The sequence below is a fragment of the Sceloporus occidentalis genome, unplaced genomic scaffold (genome assembly GCF_023333645.1).
Source record: "Sceloporus occidentalis isolate IW3139 unplaced genomic scaffold, rSceOcc1.0.p SCAF_1, whole genome shotgun sequence".
Classification (NCBI taxonomy): Eukaryota; Metazoa; Chordata; class Lepidosauria; order Squamata; family Phrynosomatidae; genus Sceloporus; species Sceloporus occidentalis.
This window is the reverse complement of record NW_028316981.1, coordinates 228,651,723-228,670,490: the sequence shown is the minus strand read 5'-3', so window position 1 is coordinate 228,670,490 and position 18,768 is coordinate 228,651,723. Positions and strand designations below refer to the sequence as shown.

General features: G+C 39.1%; 1 protein-coding gene across 15 annotated transcripts in view; it reads right to left on the bottom strand.

Annotated features, from left to right (window-relative positions):
• MPDZ (multiple PDZ domain crumbs cell polarity complex component) overlaps positions 1-18,768 on the bottom strand; it is a 138,811-nt gene that overhangs the window by 39,081 nt on the left and 80,962 nt on the right. For 10 of the 15 annotated variants that reach the window (XM_089489621.1, XM_089489612.1, XM_089489636.1 and 7 more), the window contains 7 exons: positions 17,961-18,159; positions 11,949-11,990; positions 8,355-8,459; positions 6,577-6,669; positions 3,394-3,571; positions 1,107-1,217; positions 280-363 (listed from right to left, as the gene is read on the bottom strand). In XM_089489621.1, the coding sequence (XP_089345747.1) occupies positions 280-363; positions 1,107-1,217; positions 3,394-3,571; positions 6,577-6,669; positions 8,355-8,459; positions 11,949-11,990; positions 17,961-18,159 (812 nt within the window). The remainder of the gene's footprint in view (positions 1-279; positions 364-1,106; positions 1,218-3,393; positions 3,572-6,576; positions 6,670-8,354; positions 8,460-11,948; positions 11,991-17,960; positions 18,160-18,768) is intronic. The other 5 variants (XM_089489660.1, XM_089489681.1, XM_089489689.1 and 2 more) reach the window with 3 other exon arrangements.

Genomic DNA, 18,768 nt, shown 5'->3' with positions numbered 1-18,768 from the left:
ATTATGGGTGTAAAATTATTACAGTAACTCACATTATAAAATATGGTGAGCTCTTTGAATGAATGCTTATAACCAAACAGTGGAAATTCACTTAAAATATCCTACTCTAACTGCAGCAATTTTGAAACAAAGAACACAAAAAGAAAGGAACTGGGTTTGTAGCATAAACATTCACTAAACATATATAATTTGCCCATGCCACAGCAAATGCACAAGCCTCAATTAACATCCTGCAAACAAATCACCAACATTCACCAAAGCTACTCCATGCAACTTTACCTGTGATGACTGGTGGTAAAATGGATTATTAGGTTTCTGCCCACTGGGAGCAGAAGACGATAAAGAGCTATAGAGAGATTCTGGCTGGGAAACAAAAGTTGTGAAACAGCTAGTAAATCAAACATGCAGCTTATTGCAAATCTATAAGGAGGAAGAAGTCTGGTTTCAGGTGATGCAAGCAACTATATTAAAACTACTTTGCAAGTTGCTAAAAGTGTAAAGCAAAACATGTCTCTGTGTACTTGTACCTCCTCTGCTCAGGAAGCTTTCAACACTCCTGTTTTGTTCTTCACCGTAAAACCAAAAGTACAGGGGAAACTACTAGAAATTAAATGGCATACTTGGGTGTAGGGAGAATTTGCGGTTATGCTGCCTAATACAAATTGTGCAGCCTATGAGCAACCCACCGTTCCTTTGAGCATTTTAAGCCTGACAGGCAGCAAATCAAGATAGGCTAGGCAGAGGTTCTGCATGTCGTGGTGGAACTGAATGATCAGTCACATAACCCAACAAAGAATATTACCATTACATCTACAGAAAGATCAGGATTTTGTTTGTAAATAAAGCAGCTATGCTGATCATTCCCATTGCTTGCTTTGAAAAAGCAATCTGCACTGACCTACAGTACATTTCGGAAAAGGTTTCCAGGATATTTCATGTCATGGGACAAATTGCCACCTTAATTCTGCTCCTAGTTTTGTGGATATGGTACTGGCAAGGTGAAGCATCTTCTCCTCAAAGTAACACCACTTTGGACATTTGCTCAATCCCTCTGCTCTGTGTATTGTTTGGCTCTGTACATCTTTTTTCACAGTTTATATGCTTACCCTTGGTCTGTTTATAATGCTTTGTACCATAAAGACTACAGGATTGCCTGCCCTCCGTATGGCTTCCACAGCTTGTTCATGGCTCGCATCTCTGAGGTTAATTCCGTCCACCTGCAATCGTAAGGCCTAAGCTTTACACGATGATATATGGAGCTAAAAAGTAATTGTACAGCAAGGTCTAGAAATTTTACTTGCATTTTCTCTCACAGTGAAAAGACAAACACAGAAGAATCAGTGAAAATGGCATTTCTGACTTCAGGTCCTCCAATGAAGCCTATGCTATTTAAAAGGGAACTGTTAGATCAGACTTTTGTCACTTCCAGGTCACATACTGGATAGGAATTTCAAAAAAATCATAACAACCTTTGTTAATGTATTTATTTTGTTCATGTTTGTTATTAATATATGTTGCAATTTATTTTATGAATGGAAAGTAATAAAGCTATCAAGAGGGATTCAGAGTTAGTTATATGTAAAAGTACAGCCACTGAAATCAATGATACTCATGCCTTATTTAAAGCTTATTAATTTGAATGTATTTTCCCCTTGAAGTATAACAAGTATGGGTGGATACAATGCATGATTATGTAAATAATGCCCAAAAATTGCAACCCAATAGTTTAAGCAACCAAACCACCTTTTTGTTGTAACCAGGGCATCCAATTTCTAAGAGGTGTTTTTGAAATGTAAGCCTAAAACGTTTTGGTAAAAAGAGTGAAAAGACAGGATGGCTGAATGCCTGAATAAAAGCTATGAAAGGATATTATGATGTTATGAGACACTAATGTCATCTAACAGAAGATTCTACTTTAAATTTCAGGTTATCCTATTCACTACAACTCCGTTCATCCAAGCCAGTGCAGTAATATTTGGAGGGCCTGAGCTGGCAAACTATTCTCTCTCTTCCTCATGTCCTGATACTGATCTATCTTTAAAGACTGGTGAGAATTTCATTTCAGCTCATTTTTTAAAGAAAAAAACCCCCCAAAATTGCACAACCGGTTTCATTTTGGAGAGAAAGCAGTTGAGATATTTAAAATATGAATGTGAGAAAACCTGATGCTGACAACTTCATCCAGGGCTCTGGGACCTTAACGTCTATGTTTATCTTCAGCCAGGGGTGTGGTGCTAAAGCACAGCTGCCACTTTCCCTCCCCCCCCCAAGATGTTCCCAATCTGTAGCACCTGTGTGGCAGACAGGTGATAGGAACATCTTTACCTATTTAATTTGATTGTAACAAATGGGGGGAAATACTGTTTCAGTTTAATTTTTTGAAGAATTTACCTAAATCTGTGAATTCTGTAATAGTGATAAAAAGAACCTGAGCTTTTAAAAATTCAAACACAGGAGAAAGTGACCCTGATTTATATGCCCAGGCCTGCTGCTGCTGAGATATATGTGAAGCAATATGAAAACTCTATATACTTTACATTCTACTTTCTCTAGAATATTATTAATGGATATCTGAATATCTACCTGTATAACTGAATTTGCACAATCACCATTTTCCCTTTTAAAAAGTTTTCGGATGAGTCATACTCTATGTAAACTAAAATACTTCTATAAATAAATCATAAATAATTCACCTTTTAAAATCAATATTGTGTTTCATGCTTCAGTGGATTGCTGGAAGGCTTAATCAATGTATGTTTAATATGCATAGTAAGAACACTTGTTAACATAATTACATTAAAAATAATGGTATGGGGAGCTAACAGTGAGATGTTTGACACACTCCTTCTCTCAAAGGTACATATGCAGCCTTACCAAGGAAGGCTAATATCTAGCATTTCCTGAAAGGAGGCCTCCTGTACAGTAATGTAAGGCTAAGTATTCAGAATACGTTCTGGCACCTTAAGAAAATGAGCATATAATGTTAGTGTTAGAAAGTTATTCATGTTTTGATCACTACAGAAGCTAGAAGCCAAGATACAGTGCACTAACTGTTAGTAAAAATTAGGACATTATAGACAGATACTCTCTCTCTCTCTTAATAGTTTTGAAAAATTAAATCATCCACTGTAAAGGAGAAAAGGACAATTAAGTAATAGTTGTGTTTGTAAACTTCCAGAAGTGAAAACAGCACAACTTAGATGATCAAAATTAAATATTATAATATTTAATCATAAAAGCTTTTATCAGCAAAGCTATGTACTGTTGTCATTGCATGCATTCTGCTTCTGGAAGCCAAGCTCCTCACCACAAATTCCAAATAATCATGAAATATGAGGGGGGGAAACTTTCAAAATTTTAAACCTGCATTTTAAGTTAAAAGCAACAAAATACCTCCACTATTCTATCTCCTGTTTTTAAAGTTCCATTTTTGCCAGCAGGGCTGTCTTCAAGAATGTGCTTGATAAAGATTCCTCTCATGACTTCACCACTGCTCAGGCGGCTTCCCATTCCTCGTCCACCAACAATGCTGATTCCCAGGGATTTGCTAGGCTCCCTCCAGAGCTCAACCCTATAAACAGACAGACAAAGAAACCATGTCTCTAATACCAGCTTGCACATATTTCTTACATTATCTAAATTTGGGAGTGATGAACATTTGCAGGAGTTTTACATTTAATAAGTGCATCTGGTATTGAAAAATAAGCAACCCTTGTAAGAGTTCACCTCTAAATGCTGAAATTGCTGTCAAGAAAAAGCTTCAAGAGCTAGAGTTTTTTGTGTTATTCTTGTTACTGTTGATGACAATGATACCAAATTTAGATTGATAACTCCAAAGTTAGATGGACAAATAATCTTATTTTTAAAAAAAACACAGCAATCTACCTACAATAGATGTGAGAGAAGAGGAGAGAAGTGAACAATAGTTGACTGTTATATCATGCACAGAGTCAGCTATCAACTACTGGGACCTCTCTTTTACTCCAATCAATGCACATCTTGGCTCATGTGAAGGTCAGATCTGTGGCTAACCAGTAATAATCAGAGGATGGGAAAGGGAGGACAGTTTGCCCACAGAGGTATCAGATGCCTCAGTCAGTGAGATTTGAAAATGCTTGCTTGAGTATACTAGCACTTCTGGATCCATGACCAAATTTTAACAGTAGTACCCTCCCTGACTTTATTTTTAGCCATTTAGTACAAGCACTGCCAGTGTCCATTTCTTAACTGGTGCTATCAGGCTGCATTGTTTTTTAATGCCTCATTTTAGAAACATTTCAATGTGACCCAAATCAGAATCACAATCTAGATATATATTGACTCATTCATAAGACTTTCATTGCTATGCTTTCAGTATGTCAATAACAGTAACCGTTGGTCCTTAAGGCATGCTCTCTGAAACACTGTCCTAGCCACCCTTACAATCACAAACTCTTTGAGCCTCCCCCAAGAGTAAATAAGACAAAATATGCACTGATAATTTGAAGAATTGTGCTCCTTAATATCTTGGGCCAGAGAATGTACATCAAAAGGAGGGAAAGGAATAGTAATTTGGGCCTACAGTATTTTTAAAGCTCTTTCATGAAGAATTACACGAAAGCAAAAACACAAACAACAGGATGCATTACCTACAATCTAAGCATTGTTATTGGCTCATAAATCCACTGCACTGTCACAAACGCAACTCCATGGACCTTATCACACATGGGCAAAATGTCATGAAAAGGTTGCAGAAACGCCAGGATGTGATTGTCCATGGGGCTTCTAAAGTGTAACTGAGGCTTCCTGCTATGTTCCCATCATGGAATCATTCGTGGGGAAGCCATTTGCTGAATAACGGGATATCCCGTTATTTAGAAAATGGTGCCTCCTGGCTTCCCTGCGAATGATTCCATGATGGGAACATAGCGGGAAGCCTCAATTACACTTTAGAAGCCCCACAAACAATCACATCCCTGACGCTTCCACAACATTTCTGCAACATTTCCATGACATTTGGACAATGTTTCGCCCTGTGTGTGATAAGGTCCAACGTGTGGGTGTACAGACACCTGCACTGCATTGACCTGTAATGGCAGTGAAGCCTTTCATCTTTTGTCATAGACTGTAAATTATGGAAAAGCCTACTGGAAGAGATCCATTGTATCACTACCTCAGAGGGCTTTAAGAAGGCACTCAAAACGGATCTCTTCCGGTGGGCTATTCCATAATTCCATATAAAACTCTATATAGAAATCTATGACAATATTCCACTCTCGACTATGATCAGTGACTACTGATAAATTGATTTTAGAGAACTAATAGGAATTGGTAAATTCAATATTAGTGTTTTATTGATTGTATTTGTATTTGTATTATCTTGAATTATTTTATTGTTGTAATCCCGCCTTGATCTTTGGAGAAGCAGGAAATATAAATAAACATCATCATTATTATTATTATTATTATTCACAAAGATTGATGTGAAAGTAGACATAAAGGGTATTAATAAATTATTATTTCATTTAATTCATATCCCACCATTTCCCCCTTGTCCTGTTTTAGACTTTGAGAACTTTGAACAGTTTTTATAATTGGCAAAACCAAATGGATTCAAACTACAGGAAAAGAGAATCGATCTAAACATTAGGAAGAACTTCTAACAGTAAGAGCTGTTCAACAGTGGAATATGTTGCCTTGGATTATGGTGGAGTTTCCTTCTTTGGAGGTTTTTAAACAGAAGCTGGTTGGCCTTCTGTAGGGAGTGCTTTGATTGTGTTTTCTGGCATGGCAGTGCATTGGCTAAAAGCCGCAATCATCCTGAAACTACATGTGGATGGAGAGTACTGAATCTCCCCTAAGCTGTATAAGGAGTTAGCTGCCTTATAAAAAAAAGAATGCATTGGCAGGTGGTGATTGATAAAAGGGAATGTGTTGGCAAGTGCTGATTGGAGAAAGCTGTACTGAGAATGAAACTGTATAAAAGCTTGCCCCTACTGTGGCTCTGTTTCAGCCTCAGCACCCCTAGGTTCTTATGTTTGACTCTGTTAAAATAAAAACTGTTATCTTGAACCAAGAAATGACTGGTGGTCATTGCCTATCTGTCACTGAGACTGTTCCCTAAAGGGAGGTTAGGGTGACAGACTGGGTGGCCCTTGTGGTCACTTCCAATTCTGTGGTTCTAATCTCTCATGCACAACCAGACCACAGGAAGGAGGCTACATAAAATTGCTCATGCAAACCAATCGTGAGCATTTTCTGTCACTGGGATGGCCAACATTGGATACAAATGCTAATGTAAATAGGAGGAAGAGGAGGGAGGGTAGTGAAATGAATTCACCCAATGTGACACTCCTAATCACGTAACCATGATTCAACAAAATGCATCAAGAAGATATCATCCTTCTGAACTAAATTTCCTGCCATGAACCCTACAGTTAAAGACAAATAAGATGTCCACTTTCTTAATTTACAGCTACTCAATCTTTCTAGAGGTGACCCACAGCATTAAAAACAGAGACACTAGTGATATATTCCCAACTCTCTCACAGATCAAAGCACTGAGATTAATATTAGAGTAGCAAAATCACAGGTTACCGTCTCGGTTGGTTCCAGTTATTATAACTAGCATTCTGAAGTTCACTTTCTTCTCCTTCCCCTTCTTCACGTTCTGGTAGTTCTGGGATTTCTCTGCAAATAAACATGGAGCATGTTTAGCATCCTACAAAAACCACCTCTGTTATTCCTCAGCATTAATGAAAATGTGTAGCAAAATCATACCATTGTTTTAAAAAAAAAAAAGACCACTATTAGGCAACTGCATTTTTAATTGTATAATGGCCTAGAAGTTCTCAAATGCTTAGGCCTCTGTATAAATTTTAGGGTATCAGAAATAAAATACAATGCAAATATATAAGCATTTTTTTTTTAAAAAAAAATCTTTATAAATAAAACAAAGAAAATACCAGCAACGACAAGGGCCTAAGTACAACAAAAGTTGCAACAGATCTTCATTTAGATAGAAGAAAAATAGGGCAACAGTAGAGCCATGAAACCACACAGGAATAGAATATATGGCCAGAAAGAAATGGCAAAATGTTGACAGTTTCAGTGTTAGTTGCTATAAATGGATTCCACTTCCCAAAGAAATAGTATGAATTTGCATATGATCTTATCCAACTGAAAAAAATTATAAGGAATTGCCTCGTGCTGTTCTGTTATTGACTAAGGGCATGAACAGACAGGCCAAAATAAAGCTGCTTCGGGTCACTTTGGAGGTATGCTGTTTAAATGCTGCATGTGTCCTAAGAGGCCGGAAGCCATGCCAAAGCCACACTCCAGTCCTAAGGACTGGAACACAGTTTTTGGCACAGCTTCTGGCTTCTTAAGATGCCCATGTCATTTAAACAGCATACCTCCAAAGTGACCTGAAGCAGCTTTATTTTGGCCTGCCTGTTCGGGCCCACAGTCCTTCAAACTCATGTGTGTTGAGTTACAGGTGAAAATATGCATATACAGGCAATACCTGTGCATAAAATTGGGAAGCATGATCACATCGAGGTTCTTCATCATGTGTTAGATCGATTCCTATCCTCAGCCAAATCACAAAGGATCTAGAAGCTTCAATAAATCAAGGGTTATTTATTATGATTCTCTGGAATGTATGGGGAAATACCATGAACAAAAAAGGTTCCTGGTTTGTCCATTATGGTTAATCATAAAGGGGAACACATATAGCAGAGACATTCCAAATGAAAAATTAACCTATGGTCCTTTAATTCTAAGAGATTTTTCTTTCCTCTTTGGCAATTATACCACCTTGCTTTCGTTGTAACAATGTGTGTCATAAGAATGCAGAAAGAAAATAACATTTTGAGCATCTTCTGTAACAATTATCTTGATAAGATTTTATCTCCCATGTGTCTGTTGGACTTCTCATTTGAATTGAGAGAGTAATTTTATTGTACAGCCAAAATGGCTGGCTTTCTTTTGTGCCATTCTTACAAACACTCTTAGAAAGATGCTAAAAGCATTGAGCATTTCAAGTGACACAAGAGACAAAAGCTGGTCCCACAATGGACAAGCTCATGAGACTTAAGCTTTAGAATCCTATCAAACACAATCAAAGAACTATATTTAGTTGCATCCGGAAAACATAAACTCCTAGAAACTAGAAGCACGAGCACTATTTGCTACAATCACTTCATCAGCTAGCCTAGGTTCTTCTTTGAATTTAAAGTTATAAATTCCATGTCTTTGTGTAGAGTAAGTAGTAGAAGCAGGGGGGAAAAGAGGCATTTTCAATAAAGTTGTTTTCTTCAGCAAGGTAACAAAGAGGATTCCATTGGTTATAATAATACGCTACAGTAAATTACCTCACAGTATGGGAAGGAAAAACATCTAATGGCATGGTTCCTTCTGGCTGCTGACCTAAACTGGCCTGGTACTCTTCTAATTGTTCCGCTGGCACATAGCAAATGCTGCAACAAAAAATATAAAAATGAAATCAAGATACTGTAGATGTTTTCGGAATGGTTTGATAATAAGCAGTTAAGATTGTAAGACTGTGATTGTCAACATAGTTCAGCCAAACTACTTGGCTCTTAAGTCAGCAAGGGTCTTCTGAAATACAACAGTTCTGAGGAATAAAAAGCCAAGGCTTAACCAAGAACTGTTGCAGAGCAGTGTATATCTATTGAAAATAACTAAGTAATAAACTTATTGTATATTATGCTCTATGTACTGTTAATACAAATTTTTTTTACATCTATTATTCAGAGGTGTGATTAAAAAAAAGAAGACAGTGGGAATCCTCTTTATTTATTCCCTAAGTTGTAGCCTATGATGACTTTGTACTGGCAGAAAATGCTCCCTCTTGTGCCAAAGCAAGCACCTTGTTCTGGCCACGTTTCTTTAACAGGGAAGCCTCCATATTCTTCTTCCAATAAAACTTTGTTCCTGAGAGTTGGAAGAATTTATGTTAAGTATGGGATATACAGAGGCTTGCAGTTGGTGGGGCTAATGTAAAAAATCTGAGGCATTGTGCTACAAAAGTGAAAGCATTTTCTGTTAGTACAGAACCACAGCAACTCCTGTGCTTTTGTAGCAGCAAAGAGATCTTACTCTGCATCCCTTTTTAATGTGTTCTTGAGAATCTGTTTTGAATTCAGAGCCAAAACTTTCTCAGCAGTAACTGTCCAACTAACCTTTCCAAGGTGATCCAACATAGGCCTGGTACAGTCTGCAGGAAAGCAGCAGTCTGGGACCTGATTTTAGGGCTTGGGATTGCGGAGCAATCGCATGGTCCCAAGCCTTAGTGTGTGGCGGCAGCAGTGCCATCATGGCAGCCAACCATTCATACGGGGCCTGCCATTATGTACCATGATGAACCATCATTGCATGACAGTGTGCCAATGGTGCACTCATGACACTCACCGCGCACAGCAAAAAGAATCCGCTTTTAGCGGGCTCTTTTTGCTGCGGAGGGAGGCCGCCCGGGTTGGCTGCTGCAGCATCCCTTATGAGGAAAAACAGGCGCCTCCAGCCTGCCCTTTCCGGGCGATCTGTTGAGCCCCATAGGAACTTTTTGGTTTTGTTTAGATGCCCAATTAAAGCCATTCTGCCTGCTAATGCTGCCTGGATTTTTGTGTTCTTTTATGGTTTAAAGCATTTTAATTTATAGTTTTCCTCCCTTACACATCACCTTAACTGCTTCAATAAGGCAATGCATAAGTGGGAAATTTAATTGTTTAAAAATGTGATGCTTTATTACTCTGCCCCATAGTCAGTCCACTTTAGCTGTATCCATGTAAATGGGATGGTTACCCACACCACTTTTAGACATAGTTCCAACTAAAATGCCAACTTGTTGTTGTGAAGATTATCCCCTCAAATGAGTCATTTTTAAAAAGAAGAAGCAACAGTAGGTAGCATGACAAGAAGAAAGGATATGTATGGACAGAAGAGAGTCTCTGGAAAACATCAAATCCACCAAAATTTGAACAAGATGAAGATGACAAAAGTGAAGGGCTTAATCACCACATCCCTGTACTCAAGATGAATGAAAATAGTGTCAGATTGATAAAGATAAGTATGTGAAAAGTCTAGCTCTGGTTTTAATTAAACAGGCAAAAACAGTGTCGACTAATAGCCAAGGAAGGGAAACCAATATTACTAGAAACAATTTTCCCCAGAGTCTGAGATAGTTTTCACAACTTCTAAATCATTGGCTCAGACAGAAAATAACAGCAGAATTGGACAGATGTGCAGAATTGGACAGCAATTGCTGTTGGTTGAAAGAGAATTGGGGGAAAGGGATCTAGTAAAATGAGAAATGGCTCACAGGCCCCTGTACTTTAGACTTTACAGCTGCCATGACAACTGCAAATCTAAAGCAGTAACAGGATGAACCAATTGCACATGGACATTCAGAAAGCAGCCAAGTAAAGATTCATGGATATCCTGCACCAAATGAAGTCAGAAGAAAGAGATGGAAGCATGATGCAGCATGCAATACAAATGGAAACAGGTTGCATGCTTGATTCATTAGCCACACAAGAAATCTTATTATATTACAGTACGAACCATGACAAATAAAATAATTTTCTGAATATATTTAGGCAAGTTATAGTATATTTTCAGCAGGCTTGTGAACTATTATAGATTCATCTTGTTACACAGCAGAGAAAATAAAGATTAGTGACAGAGAAAAAATGACAGTGAGATTAATCCAGATACCAGCACATCCATTATTGTATTGGTGACTAGCACCTTGAGAAGGAGTATTCTAGATAAATGGTATCACTGCAATGCATTCCAAAAATGTGCCTAATATAGCATTAATTGAACTGGCAGTTGAAAAAATGGCTGATCATTTTTATTTGTTGGAAGCTTACTGAGTTTACACCCAGCTATCTACCCACTTGAAATGTGCCTACAATCCAGGAACCACTGTACCCCATTCTGAGATTAAAAATGAGAATTCTGCTGTGGGGGGAAAGAGAAGGGCTATTTCCCTATTTCACTACAGTCATCCACAGAGCATCATTTCGGACAGATTCAACAGCTGCTGTAGGATGAGGTGGATCAGAAGGAAAGGAAAGGAGGTTCTGCCACGCTTCCATTTAGGGCCTAAACTGGGTAACCTTGGGCAACAATTCACAGCTTCAGAGGAAGGCAAAGGCAATCCCTCCCCGCCAAAAAAAATTAGGCCTTAATTATGTTAGTATATTTATGCTGTTGCTGTTATATGCCATCAGTTAATTTCCAAATTATGCTTTTCTAAGGCAACCCTGTCTTGGGGATTGACAAGATTTGTTTGGGGGGAGGGTTGCCTTTGCCTTCCTCTGAAATTGTGAAGTGTTGCCCCAGGTTACCCAGTGGGCTTTCATCTCTGAGCAACCCTGGTCTCCAGAGTCATATTGCAATGGTCAAACGACTACATCACACTGGCCTTCAGTATGTTTATATCCTGCCTTTCCCCCTATCATTGCACTGAATGGGGGAAAGGTTAGGCACTGAAGAGACCTACTCAGCTTCAGAAAGGTAGCTGTGTCATGGGTTCTTCGACCATGCCCTGGGGATGCCCAGCACAGATTCCTATCAGTTGCTAGACTGACTTGTCTGGGAAAGGACTTCTTGGAAACAAGCAAACTCAATTCTGCCCTTTAAAGATAAATTCTCTTTTCAAACAATGTTATTTGACAGTGGCAAGAAGACACTATAAAGTTATCTTGATTAAATGCTTCCCAAACAATACCTATCTATTGTAATGTTCAGTTTAATTGGATAATTAATCTACTAATCAATTCTAGTAACAGATTATAATTGGATGAAAGCATCTGTGCATACAATGCCGTACCTATATCTGGATATATCCCAACTACTTTGGATGTTATAGAAGCATGAATGATTTAACAGACAAGTTGGAACATAGAGCTTTAATGAGCTTTTGAATCACCAATACTCACACATAAAAGGGGGCCTGATCATCAGCAGGTGCTGGAGAAGATCTAGAATGTGAAGCATACGACGCAGCATCTTTTTACAATAGTGTTAACAAATGTCAGTGAATTGTGCTGAATGCAAGATGCATACACACATAGTTAAAAGTGTGCACTCCTATTTTCCTCCCTTTCACCCCCCTCTCCACCTCCCCTCTCTCCATACCTCCCATATGAAAGCATCTGCTCTTTATTGGAGTGTATAGCGGTGATTATTAACAAGCATGAAAAATGGAACTGCAATCAATCTTTTATTCCTTGATCAGAGATTCATCTCCACACGTTTGGTTGAGGCAGGTGAATTCTGAATCAGCTCAGTAATTATCTGGCAGATGTTACAGGCAGCTGTTACAACTGCCACTAAAAGCAAAGCCCTAAATATTATTACAGAAATGTAAGGTGAGTAGTAAAAGCCACACATTCTGGTAAGACCATACATCTGTTTTCCTACTGTTTTAAAAAAAAGGATACAGTTGTGTGTGAGGGAAACAGATGACAGAAATACAGACAATTAGATCAATCAACAGATATATAGACAGACAGACATGTGTGCGTGTGCTCACATTCATTCATACATAGAGAAACAGAGAGAGAGAACGAACGAACTAATAATTAGCTCTCTTCTTGAATGCACAAGCTAATGAACCTAGGATACCTATCAGGAAGAAAGCTATGCTTACTCAATGACATTTATGTAGCAGCCACTAAACAACCTTTTGTGTGTTTACCAGTATCTACAGTCTAAATTTGCCCTGTTAACTTAGGATAAAAAGTATATGTAATGTCTGTGGCAACAAAACTACTGATTTAATAGATACAAACTATATATATACATCATTTAAGAGAAAAACACCTCCAAAAATAAGCTGGCAAGAAGCTAATTTAATTAACTGGTTTTTAATTTCCAGACCTCCAATTTTATGTGCTACTTTTAAATAACAGACTACCCTGCCCTAATCCTCAGAGGTGAAACAAAAGATGTAAACAAATGGCATTGTTTTACAGATATATGTCAAAGATGTACTGAGAAATGCATTTCATAACCTTATCTACCATCTTAAATTCATGTATCACAGTTTTCCATGCCTGAAAAAATTATCAGAGAAAGGGAAGAAATGACAATGGTGTTACTAGTTTACCTGCCTGAACAAAAGGTGCCATACAGGGTGCACAATCCTTTCTTCCCTGTAACTAGCAAGGTGAAGAAGCAACTAATGTACATGTGCACCCCATGCAAGCTAGGCAATAGATAGCATAATAGAAGAAGTAATTTCTCCCCTTTTGCTGAAAGAGTTGTAACCCTTTGAGAAAACATTAGGAGTGAATCCACACTGCAGAAATAAACCAGTCTGGCACCACTTTAACTGTCATAACTCTATCCTACAGAATCCTGGGACTCATAGTTTGGTGAGGCATTAGAGCTCGCTGATACACCAGGCTGAATACCTCACCAAACTACATATCCCAAGATTCCATGGATGGAGCCATGACAGTTAAAGTCCTGTCAAACTGCATAATTTTTGTAGTGTGGAAGAGGTGAGAGACTGCCTGGAGCAGGAGAAAGCTCCATGCATACAACAGGACTGGTAATTCCTGATTTATGTGGAGGTATAAAGACCAGGAAGTGGAACAGGTAACAGAGGAACAACTGTGGTACTTTGAATGGTAATCTCTGAATCCACAAATATGAATTCTCCTGTACATGCTCAGAGCCCATAATCTAGAGCTGAATGTAGCATTTTTGGCATAGGTGCTTTCTGCTTAGTATGCATGGCCACACAAAACTTCCATTAGTTCCTTCAGTTCCTTCATCCTCACAACAGAAACTATGAGAAAGTGACTATCCTTTAGAGGAGGAGGGACATTTGTGTGAATTCACAGATGACCACTTAACCAGTTATAAGTGAGCATGTCAAGGTTGTGTTCATGTAGATACCTAATGAAATGTACTGAACATTGATAAAAGCCATATACATAGATAGCTGTCAACACTAGCTGGGTTAAGCCTATAAGTAATTCATATACCAGGGTGATTATGGTAATTGCCCATTAAATAAGACACTGGCTTGAAACTGGCATATGTGAGCAGCTGTAACAATTAGCTTGCCTACCCCCACCTAAGAGAGGGAAGACCTCCATTTCACTAATTTCAGGACACTCTCAGGAACAGCAGTATCTATGCGGCTTGAAAGTGCAATCTCCTGATGATGAAATTGAGAGTTGAGAGGAGATGAGATTGATGATTAAAGGGATAGCAAAGTACACTGCTCCTGGAGTAGGAAACTAGAAACTAGTTGTTTATACAGGGCCGAACTCAGTATCAAGGGAGCTTAGATGTCCATGCATCTGTGAACACCCTTGAGGCCACAGCCATTCCAGAGGTTAGAATAGCAAACTAGTAGGTGCACTGATGAGTGGTAAAACTGGGGCAATCTGTCACCAAAAGGGCATTGCCAACAACCATTGTGGGACCAGTATAGTTCAAAGGCACATTTGAGATAAATCAGAATTCTTGCTTAATCCAGAGCTGTCATACTTGTTTTGTTTGGAGACATATGCATAATGATGAACCTGGCAAGATAATCTAGAAAAACGTAGGAAGGTATGCCTGCACCGGGGGGGGGGGGGTCTGTCCCTTGGAGAATTCAGTGTCCATACAGACTGTCAAAAATGCCTCAATGCCCCCCCTCAGAAAAAAAAGCAGCTGGGCATCCCATTATGGTTTTGAAAAATTACATTTTATGTTAAATAATGGGTAGAAGGTTGAGGGCAGCAAAAAGACACCCCTTTTTTTGCATACCCCTGATCTAGATGCACATGGTGTGGAGGGTTATGACTGTCCATGGGATAAATATGAGGAATGGTACCATAATTGCTGAAAACAAGCTGTATTATGAGAATACAGTGCGATTCCATTCTCCTTGATTAAAGTCATCTTTATCATCTGCCTTAGATTTAAACAATCCTGTTCATCGAACAGGAAGTCTCCATTGTGTTCATGATGTTGGCAGCATTTGTTTCTAAACCCAAGGAATATAAGAATATGTGTTTCTCAAGGGATATTGCTCTGACTAGGCAGAGAACTGCAGGACAGGATGTTTTGGAGGTGTCTCAGCAGCAGGGTTGATGTCAACTCGAGGGCAGTTAACAATAAATTGTTCTGACAGTCACTTTGGACTCAAAGTCTGCCAATTAATGAGCCATGCTTATCTTTTCTCCTGCCAGTCTGTGTCTGAAAGACATACTGTCCAGCTACTGTCATCAAGGAGTTTGTTGATTAATGATGTTATGCTTGCCCAGAGGAATTGTCAATATTCCGCCTAAGGCAGGCCTGGTTTTTGGCCATCTATCTGGTAGACAGGTCTGCTGTATACTTTTCTACTCATGGTTCCAGCCTGCACCCCTCATCCTGAGAAGTTTCCACTGTAATGCAGTTTGGGATGGGGTCCTTAAAAGGAAAGCATAATCTACATCCCACAACTGACAGATTCTTGATGTACCAGATGAGGGTCAACAGTACAGAAGCCAAACAAGTCAGGAAACTGGAGCCATGAGACTGAATCCTATTGATTAGTCCCAACTAGAGTATGCCCACTGAAACTGAGATGTAGTGGATGTAGCGAAAGATTCACTGTTGCTATCAGCTTTCTCCACCTTACCAGGGGATCTGTTAAAGGTTTCCAAATAAAAAGTTTGGTTGGGTGTTAAGGAGCTCAGATGAATGTGTTGTGGCAGGCTGAGCCCATCAGCCATGTGTCAAATAGGCTCAGATCATGTCTGGCTATGTTCTGCCAGCTCAGCTTGCCACAGCACCTACTGGAATTGAAAACTGGAGCAAATAAGTTAAGTGCTAGATCTGTCCATTGTGCTGGATCTAGTGTTAGTGAGAGTGAGATCAGAGAAGACTGTAATGCTGACTCTAGTCTTGGTATTAGGGATTCTGGAGTTTTGGGCAGTGACAGTGGACATCTAAATGACTACTGAAGTGTGCTGAATTGCAATGGACACTGATGGATGGCTGATCTTCTGAGTCTGTTAGGACTACTGTCTCCAAACAAGGAGGGTCACTGAAGAGGGGAAATGTGAACACACTCAATTTCTACCTCCAAGACAAAAACTCTAATCCTATTAGCCTGATTATGGAATGTCTGCTTTGCAATTTTTTGGGGGGGAGGGCTTATACTTCCAGACTACATGCATCTTGCACAAACAAAGAAGGCAGCAAGAATGTCCACTGGTAACAGAGGTCTCTTCCTGCTTCGAATGCTCTACTTGAAGGACTTGGAGGCCAGAGAATCACAAGCAGTAGTTAAGTGACAAATGATGGTGGTGAGAAAAGACTGAAAAGAGGGAAAAGGAGGAGGAGGAGGATTAGCAACAATATTAGCAAAACATAATAGAAAGGGGAAAGATGAATTGAACACTCAGTGGACACAGGGAACTTTATCGCACAGGCCCTGGAACGGGCCTGTTGTGTTCTAAAAGGGAATGTGATGGGGACAGGAGGTGGCACAGAATGCATCTTACCACACAGGGAAAACGCCACCGCCGCCACTACCGGACGTTCTCATCACGTTCCAGATGCGTCCCAGAGGGGGCGATTTTCAGGAACACATCCGGAACATGATGGGAACATCCGGCAGCGGCGGAAGCATTCTCGCTGTGCGGTATGATGTGTTCTATGCTGCCTCCCATCCCCATCACATTCCATTCCATGGCCTGTTCAGGGATTCTTAATCTGGTGGAGCAGCATAAAAAACTTATGAGTAATGGCAGGAGCCTTGACTTGTCATGAGCACCATGCTGTCCAAAACATAAAGCTCTCAATTAGTTCTGTGCAGGGACAGAACAATTCACATGTCTCAGTCAAAATGGACCATGAAGGAGAACTGTTTTCCCCTAACCACCCATCACTGTATGATGTTAGCACTAACTGGCAACAGAGGAGAGAGAGAGAAAAAAATCTACATCCACTTCTTCAACTTGTTGATTACTGCTTCCTCTCAAATCTGTGACAAGAGTATGGAAATTAGCCATGCTAGCTGGGGGTTCTGGGAGGTGTAAGGAGAAAAAGAGTAACTTTCCAAGTTCTCTGCTGTATAAGTGATGGACTTTCCCTGTAGTAGATAAACAGACCTTGCAGAAATATATATTCTTGATTAAATATTAAAGACAAAATAATGAAGAGCATTAAAAAGAGAACAAGTTTTTCCCCCAAACTCAAATTAATAAAATCTTCACTCACTAAACTGAGCCAAATACTACATGCACCTTTCATAGCACATGAATGGCATATGTCAGGGCTTCCATTTTCCTATATGATTATATCTGTATAGGGGGCTGCTGCTTAAAGTGCCATTTTTGCCTCTTACAAATTGGCCAGACTGAAAGGCTTAGCTGTAGCCATGGTACAACTGGTTGTCTCTTTAAGAAGAACCACCAAAATCCAATGCTTCACATTTTAAGAAAAAGCTGCAAATTTTCATTCTACAAAAATATTCAAGGAATTAACATAAAGGTTAGCATTTTTTATTTAAAAAATCAGTCTGAAGTTTTAAATTCCTATTTATGGGTGTTCAATTGTTTTAAGGGATGCACAGGAAGCTTCACCCTTCACTGATGTAAATAGGTGGGTGAGTTCCATGTTTGTATTGAAGCACTTGAGGCTTCTATACATCACTGGACAGAAGTTACTCTAATAGGACTAGTGTCTCAGACTGCATATTCTCATTATATTCTTTAAGCTGGGTGAGAATCACAATCTTTTATTTGCTTACTAGATTCATAGACTTTATGTCAGCTTAACCTCTTCATTTAAAATTATGCACGTGTTATTCAACTTCACAAGGTAATGAGCTAAAAATTAACATGGAATACAATATCCAATGATGATGATGATAATGACAGTGACACAACCACCCACCAACCCAACCACCACTATTTATGAATGTAAAATAATATGTATTTGTCTCTACATACTTTATGTCTGGTCCAATGAGAGAATGTCTCCTCAGCATTGCTCGTGCCTGTGCATTGGTTAAATTAGTGGTAGGTTCCTCATTTATGGACAATATACAGTCTCCTACACCAATTCGTCCATCACGACTTATAGAACCACCATGGATGATGCTACGGACTATCATTCCTGAGCCATCTTTATTGGAACTTACTGTCATCCCTTAAAAGAAAAAAATAAGAGATCTGTTTGTAGCTATCGTAACATGAAATGTGGGAACACACTGGTGCATTACAAGACCTTACACTGAACAACAGGCAAATTAGGTCTTTTACTTTCTTTTTTCTTTACAGAGTCAGCTACAATTTTACGAACATAAATTACCAACCTGCCTTTGTTGTTGTTGTGTGCCTTCAAGTCATTTCCAATATATGGCAAACCTATCATGGGGTTTTCTTGGGAATATTTGTTCAGAGGATATATGCCATTGCCTTACCCTGAGGCTGAGAGAGTGTGATTTGCCCAAGAGAACCCAGTGGGTTTCATGGCCGAGATGTGAACTGACTCCTTTTCTCCAGTTATAGTCCAAAAATCAAACTGCCTTACCAAACATTAAATTTAATATTGTATGATTAAACCAATTGTTATGCCCTTAGTTTGAGTGGTTACTGATATTTATACATATCTGCACAGAGTGGAACAATGAGAGAGACTGTTCTGCTTTTTGGATGTGGTCCAACACAAAACATACATTAAAATACTTCTTTGAACTTGGCTGTTAGGGACTGCATCATAACTTCAAGAAAGAGCTACTTTTTTTAGCATAATAGT